At 41.2% G+C, this 8,227-nt stretch overlaps 1 protein-coding gene across 1 annotated transcript; it reads right to left on the minus strand.

The window, feature by feature from the left end:
- Window positions 1-6,353: 6,353 nt before the first annotated feature.
- On the minus strand, window positions 6,354-7,112 carry LOC113359631. Its single transcript, XM_026603230.1, has one exon. It carries the CDS (start codon window positions 7,110-7,112, stop codon window positions 6,354-6,356), a length of 759 nt encoding a protein of 252 aa, XP_026459015.1.
- Window positions 7,113-8,227: the final 1,115 nt, after the last annotated feature.

Consider the following 8,227-nt stretch of genomic DNA (forward strand, 5'->3'; position numbering starts at 1 on the left):
TTGATGGATTATTGGCAGCGTACCAAAAATATTAATTAGAATACTGGTCGTTGAACCGAGCATAATTAATAAAATTAATAACCATGAGGTCGTCATAAAATTATTAAGGTTGGAATCTGGAATGATGATCCTTGGATTTAAAAACCCTAATTTGATCAATTGATGATCAATTCATGGTTCGCCGGAATTTCAACCATGGGACGAAGGAGGAAGCGACTACATGGGACCGTGGATCAATCATGTAGTGTCCATATGCTCACGTGAGCAAATACGAAGAACTCAAGAAGAGTTGACGATTTGTTGGTGAAAGAAATGATTAAATGCTGGTTTAATCATTTATTCGAAAATGCTCGTCTGAGCCTTAGATGAGAAAACCTAATTAATTATGACGAGGGGAGGCGAGGGACCGACCATAGAGTCATGAAACCGGCCCTGGGTTGTCCCGTGACCGCCTGACGATCACTTCATGAAAATCCAAAGTGTTTGGGGGAAATTTGGACCTAATACGAGCAATTGTGCAAATTAGGTCAAAACTTGTGAAAATTGATGGGACCGGCTTCCGTAAGCCAAAGAGCATATCTTGGTCGGTCAAGATAGCATGCTCGTGTCCCCAAGGCATCCGAGTCTCAGTCCTGAGAAATTTGATATTTTCTGGCGTGCAATTGAGCATCCATTCGAGAAAATATGTCAAAATTAGGGTTTCGACGAAACTGAGGAAAACACCATGAGATGATGAAAAATAATTATAAAATAAGGAATGAGGAGGCGTGGGACCGCCGTGGTCAAGGCATGGTCGGCCGGTCGTGACCACGGTCCCGTGGTGCCTTTTCCTTAATTTTATAATATTTTGATGATTTTATGAAAAATTCATGAATTTTGAGAAATTTGATGAATTTTGGGAGTTTCCATGAATTGAAGGAGTTTTCATGAGTTCAAGGAAGCAAAAATATTAAAATAATAAAAAACAAGGGCGTGTGGGACCGTGGAAGGCATGGCCAGCTGGCTAGGGCCCGGTCCCACGAGTTTTCCTAATTTTTTAATATTTTTAGGTATTTTGATGATTTGAGGGAATTTTTCCTAATTTGAGAGAAATACCATGAAATCAAGGAATTTGATGAATTCAAGGAAACCTAATAATAAAATAATAAAACAAAGGGGCATGTGGGACCGGCTAGGGCATGGCCAGCCAGCCAAGGCCCGGTCCCACAAGTTTTTATAATTTATTTTATTTTATTATTATTTGATGATTTGTGCAAAAATACCATGAAATCAAGGAGTTTTTTCATGAAATTAGAGAAATAATAATAAGGAACCGTGGGTGTGGGGCCGGATGGGACCAAGGCATGGCCGGTTGGCCAATGGTCACTCCCCGCACTCCTTTCCTTAATTTTATATTATTTTTTATGGATTTATGGAAGTACCATGAAACCGAGGAGTTTCCTCAAGACGAAGGAGATTTGATAAAATAAGAGAATTTTCATCAAATCATGGAAAATAATAAAAATGAATTAAAAATATAAAACTGGTGTGGGATTGACCACGACACGGTCGGTCGGTCGTGTGTCCGTGATCCCAGCACCCTGGTCAATATTTTTAATTATTTATTATTTTCTTCTCTATTTTTCATAGGTTCATCTTTTCGTTGTATTTTTGAAATACTCGTTCGTGCGGTGACTGTTATTGTGTCATCGTTGAATACACCTTCACCATTTGAATCGGGGCTTACTTAGAGGTAGCTCAGACGCACGGTTGTTGATTATTTATTACTAATTGTGGAATTCGGTAGAGAATAATTCACAAAACTGAGTAATAAGATGTTTATTATTAATTCATAGGATCAGCTGAGGATTCGACTACGAATTCAGAATAATAAAGTGAGCATTACCATTCCATGGGATCGTAGATTCAACCATAGAATCAGAGTAATTAAGATTTATCTATTACCATTTATGAGACCAGTTGTGGATTCGATCATGAAATCGGAGTAATGAGATAATATTGATATTCTATGAGATCAAGTCGTGGATTCGATCATAGAATCAGAACAATTGTTATTGCCATTCCATGGGACCAGTCGTGGATTCGACCATGGAATAGGAGCAATTGTAATTAGGAATAATTAACTTGTGGCTCTATACTAGCAGCGCAAGATGTCTAGGAGCATTAATTATCCTGATACAAGCTTGTCGGTAGGTCATATCCTTTATATAGTCAGGGTAAACTTGTTGTTTGTTACTGAAGACGTTATCACTCTATACTAGCAGAGCAAGCTGTCTAGGAGCCGTACATCACGTGATGCTATATAGAAATAATCACTGAAAGTATTCATTATTCATGAGATATGCCGTTGTCCAGTTGTGAGACTACATATCCACATGTACTCTGAGAGAAGGTACTCTCCATTGAGAATTCGATGAGAGACCCGTGTCTCCATACTCACGTCTGATTGCTGAATCAGAGCTTCGTATAATTATGAGTTTACGGATTTATCCTTTGTCGAAAATCCACCATCTACACCTATCGGAGATATAATCTCAAGACAATCTTACAATTGAACTCGTACAATAGAAAATTGCAAGATCAGATTGCTCAACTACAAGTGAAGTAGTTTCTCCTGGCTTCACAATCCCAATGAATTCTTCAAGTCGTTAACCGACAGGGTCTCGAGAAGAAACCTACGGTTAAAGGAGAATCGACTCTTGCAAACCAACTAGTATCACACAGGAGGTATGGGGATTAGTTTTTCCAATTGCTAGATGTCTCCTTTATATAGTTTTCAAATCAGGGTTTGCAATCCAAGTTACCTTGGTAACAAAGCATTCAATATTCACCGTTAGATGAAAAACCTGATTTATCCAAGATAATATCTTTCAACTGTTATATCGAAACTTAGCTTGTCACACACAAATGAAATGTATTCATTTAGGTTTGAGTAACCGTACCTAAACGTGTACACTTAGTTGGTTCATAAATAGTTAACCAATGGTTATCCGTATGAGCACTTTCATATTAACTGTATTCATCTTTCTCATAACTAGTTCAAATGACTCATAAGAACTAGTTCAAGAGTTGTTCAATTGCTTAGATCTTTATACATAGACATAATTGAAACAAAATCGGTTTGATTCATTTGAATCAATTCATGAACAATATAGCCACGGTTTGCAAAGATTGCATTCCTTATTGATTTATTGTTTAAGTTCATGAAACTACCGATTTGAGAAATAACCAGCTTGGGTACGCGTACCTTAGCTACTGGATTTGAGTTGGCTTTTGGTTTCCAGACTCAGTAGAATTTTTTGGGTAGAAAAGTTCCGCCAGTACGCGTACCGGGGTTTTTCTACATTTGCGGTTTCCTCGTTAACAAAATTTATGGTGTCTGTGTTATTTCTTTTTCGCATTATATTTTGTTATATAATTGAAATATCACAGGTTGTGTGTTGAATCGATCAATTGGGAAATCCGACCTTTGGTTGTTGATTGAAATTGATTGATCCTTGATCATTGGTCTTTGGCACCATTCAAGTTAATTTCTCTTATATTCAATTCGCATATTTCTATTTGCTTGAGTAAGTATTGAATCGAGAAATTGAGATATAACTCTTTGATATACTTTTATTAAGGTTGAGTCTAACTGTCTAGTTGATTCTCGTGAAAGTATATTGGAGTTAGTCCATACAGATTGCTAAGCGAAATATTGGGTGAGGTTGTTGTACCCCCACTTTTTCACCCATTTATTGAACGTCCAGGGACTAAAAACTGGATGCAATTCGTTGGCGGGCCTTTTAGGAATTGGAGCATGCTCTTGGCATGGCACACACTTCTGCGCGCATTCTTTAGCATCTTTCTGCATGTATGGCCAGAAGTACCCCCTGGGTAAGTATCTTGTGCGCGAGACTGCGCCCTCCAGAATGGTTGCCACATATTCCTTCATGAGCCTCTGCCAATATCTGTTGTCCTTCCTCGGCTGATATGCATCACAAAAATGGCTCCAAGGCTACAGGTTTGCGGTATAACTATCCCTCGATCATTGAATATCTCCATGCATTCTTTTTCACTTTTGAAGCGAGTTGCTCATCTTCTGGGAGTTCACTGGTTGTCAAATACCGAATATAAGGTTGACGCCAGTCTGAAGCGTTTTCAGCAGGATTGCCTAAATCGTCTATCACTGGACTGTCAACATCCATATTGCTGTCAACGTTTTCGAGATGTTCATGTGCTGATGTAGTTACCCTATCGCCCCCACTAGCGTGTTCGAGAGCCAGAACAAAGTGGCTGTCGGAGATGCTAGGTAACTCTTGGAAATCCATTACAACGAAACGGATGGTATCAGTTTCGACTGCGGAAGACAGATATGCTAAAGCGACTGCGTGTCTGTTTTCCATCTGTGGTCGCTTCCCAATAGAGAATTGGTCGAATTCATTTACCATCCCATTCATACGATCTAAATATAGGGCCATCCTCTCTTCCTTGGTTTTGTAGGTCCCCAGAAACTGGTTAACTACTAGCATATAATCAGTTACCAACTTTATGTTATTCGCATCTAACTATTTGACAGCTTTTAAACCGATAATTGCTGCTTCATATTCAGTTTCATTGTTTGATGCTTGAAAGCCTAATCTAGTCACTTTATCGATCCTTGAACCTTCGGGAGTAAGGATGACACATCCAACTCCAGCTCCACCAACATTTGATGACCCATCAGTAAAGACATTCCATAGTGGCTCAGGTGTATCAACCTCCATTGCGTACTCTCCCCCAGTCTGATTAGTGGTTGACTCTATGGGTTTGTTCAACAACTCCTCTTATTCTTCGGTAACCGTTTATATGTCGTCCACAGGAAAATCTGCTAACAGTGCAGCCAGAGTGTGTCCCTTCTCTACGGTTATGGTTTCGTACTTGATTTCATATTCCCCCAGAAAATTCGATCATATGGCTAGTCGGCTAGAATCATCAGCACGTTCCAGGATTCTCTTCAGCGGATATTCAGAGTAGACTACGATCTGTCTCCCTTGGAAATACGGTTTGAGGCGACGAGATGCATGCAACAGTGCAAGTGCTATCTTTTCATTTTTTTTGTACCGTGTTTCCGCCCCCGTCAAAGATTTACTGACGAAGTAAACAGGCTTTTCATGTGGATCAGTAACAAACAGCACTGCGCTTACAGCATTCTCCGTTGCAGCCAGATAAACTCCAACAGGTTGCCCAGTCTTTGGACTCACCAATACTGGGAATTGACAAATATTGTTTGATTTCATTGAAAGCTTTTTCGCACTGTTCTGTCCAACCAAAATTCACTGCTTTCTTCAAAACGTCAAAGAATGGTTTGAATCGATCCGACGAGCGTGAAATGAAATGATTTAAAGCTGCTAATCGTCCCGCTAGTTTCTGGACCTCCATCTTCGTTCTTGGGGATGACATCTCTTTGATGGCTCTGATTTGCTCCGGATTCGCCTCGATTCCTTTGTGCGTCATCAAGTATCAAAGGAACTTTCCCGAGGATAGCCCGAATGAACATTTTGCTGGATTGAGCTTCATACGATATCGCCTCAAGATATTGAACGTCTTCTGCAGATCGAGAAAATGTGACTCTTTTTGCTCAGACTTTACTACCATATCGTCGATATATACTTCCATCGTCTTCCCAATCAAATCTTTGAACATATGATCTACCAAATGTTGGTAGGTCACCTTACGTTCTTTATCCCGAACGACATTACAGTATAGCAGTAAACTCCTCTGTCAGTCACAAAGGCAGTATGCTCTTGATCTCCGTCGAACAAAGGTATTTGGTTATACCCTGAAAAACCGTCCATGAATGACAGTCTTCCGTACCCTGAGGTTGCATCCACCAAATCTCTGATCCGCAGAAGTGGGTACGGATCACTCGGACATGCTTTATTCAAATCAGTAAAATCGATACAGACACGAATTTTACCGTTCTTTTTTGGAACCGGAACGACATTGGACAACCATCATGGATATTGTACTGGTCGAATAAAGCCTGCTTTCAACAGCTTCTCGACTTCTGCAACAACTCCATCTTTTTGGCTTTACGCCATATTCCTAATTTTCTGACGAACTGGATAGAACTTTTCATTGGTATTTAGCCTATGGCAAGCTACGTTCGGATCTATCCCAGGCATTTCAGCAAAACTCCATGTGAAAACGTCAACGTTTGCCCTTAACAATGTAATCAAACCATCGCGTTCGTGCGCGGGTAGATCTGCCCCTACGAACGTGGTTTTATGCTTCTCATCCCCAATCTGGACCTCGATCAGTTTCTCGACTGTTGGGGGTTCAGCTGTGTCCTCACCCATATATGATTCTGGAGGGAGAGGATTCTGTAATTGCTATTTTTGTTCTACTCTCAGGATATGTTGCCCGCTAACTTCTGATTTCCTATATTCATCCATAGCATTCCCATGACACTTGTGGGCGGCCATCTGGCCGCTTCTAACCTTCACGACCCCTTCAGGAGTAATAAACTTCCGGCATTGATGATACGAGGATGTGACTGCACCGATCGCATGCAGCCAGTCTCGTCCTACGATCGCATTATAGGGAGCACGACAATCCAGCAACAAGAAACTTCCCAGAACGAACTTTTCAGTCATTGTTATAGGCATCTTTAATTTCCCAATCGTCTTTGTAACATCACCACTGAAGCTGATAATTGGATTTTCGTCCTCCTCAAACAAGTCGTGTGAGAGATTCATACAGGAATAGGCTCCTAAAAACAGCACGCTCACTGAGCTTCCCGTATCCACTAGAATACGGTGTACACGGAACATACCAGTCCAAGATGTTATAACGATAGCATCATTGTGAGGAGAATATACACATATCATGTCTTCTTCAGAGAACTCGATCTTTGTGCATCCAAGCTCCAGGATTTCTATTCCATTTCCACTGACAAAATCGACATGATTTGTCACGTACCATTCCTTTAGTTGCCCGGGCTTTCTCCTGGTCTCATCTTCTGATGCCCGTCTGGTCATTAAGTAGATCCTGGCGTGACTGACATTAATAACATGTGGTGTGCTAAATTGTCCCGAGCCTTTCCCTAAATCCTTTTTCACGTACTCTTGCAGCTTTCCAGCGTCTATCATTCGCTGGAATTCGATCTGTAAGGAGCGACAATTCTCAGTCTTGTGACCAATGTCTTTATGATAATTGCGGTATTTGCTTTTATCACGTTGTTGATGGTGGTTTTTAGCTTAGGGTTAAAATTGTAAAACCTTACATCTGATGTGACGTCACTCTGTAAGGAAACAGAGCCATGAGTGTTAACCTCTCCACTGGCATACTTATTGAAACATTCAATATATTTACATGAAATTTATCCAGACTGGCGCATGTAGCGACCATCCCATGTTCTGTAAATTTCGGTGCCTTGCCTATATTCACTTAATATAAGTTTCTTTGAATGCTTTCTATGCTATGTTCCTAGGATGAACCCTTAATGTTGATATGGCATGACAATTCGTGTTCACTCGCAGCAGAGTAGCATGAATTTCCAAATATCAAGGATAAGGTCTTTGCATAAGGTATTCAATAAGAAAGCATGTTGCTCTCTGGCTATGAACTTAAATAACTCTGTGTCAACACATAGAATTCAATCAATCACTTTTGCGCCTTGCGCAGCATACTAGACTTTGCTTGTCGAAAGTAAGCCTAGGCAAACTAGGTAATTAATCCGCCATGGATTAGTAGGTGCAAAACCCTGTCCAGAATCATAAAACAGGGAGCCGTAGCAGCAAAGGGAGGCGTGCCCATGCCTTAGGCCCGCTGGCGCCACTTTTCATTGGCCACGCCCCATCCTAAACCGACCTTGTTTCCCTCGAGCAATCAGATCGCCTCAAACTCGCCACGCGCACATAAGTTATGGCTGGTCCCTTACTTGCCGGCCCCACTTCCCATTTCCTAATCAGGTCGCTCTAAATCCGCCACACTCACACCATAAGTGTATCCACGCCCATGCTTGGTCGGCCCCTCTCCTTCCTACCGACCAATCAGGTCACTTTAAATTGCGCCACGAGCACTAGAGGTATGGCCACGCCTTATGTTTGGCCAGCCCCTTTTCTTGACCAATCAAGTCACTCTGAACTCGTCACCATATATTAAAGGCCAAACGCACCTTGTCGTGCCGCTATACTAATTGGCAAGCCAAACGCGCCCTGCCACAACAACATATTGACTGGCTTTCCAAAAAGCCGCACCAACA

This window comes from Papaver somniferum, chromosome 3 (genome assembly GCF_003573695.1).
Source record: "Papaver somniferum cultivar HN1 chromosome 3, ASM357369v1, whole genome shotgun sequence".
NCBI classification, from domain to species: Eukaryota; Viridiplantae; Streptophyta; class Magnoliopsida; order Ranunculales; family Papaveraceae; genus Papaver; species Papaver somniferum.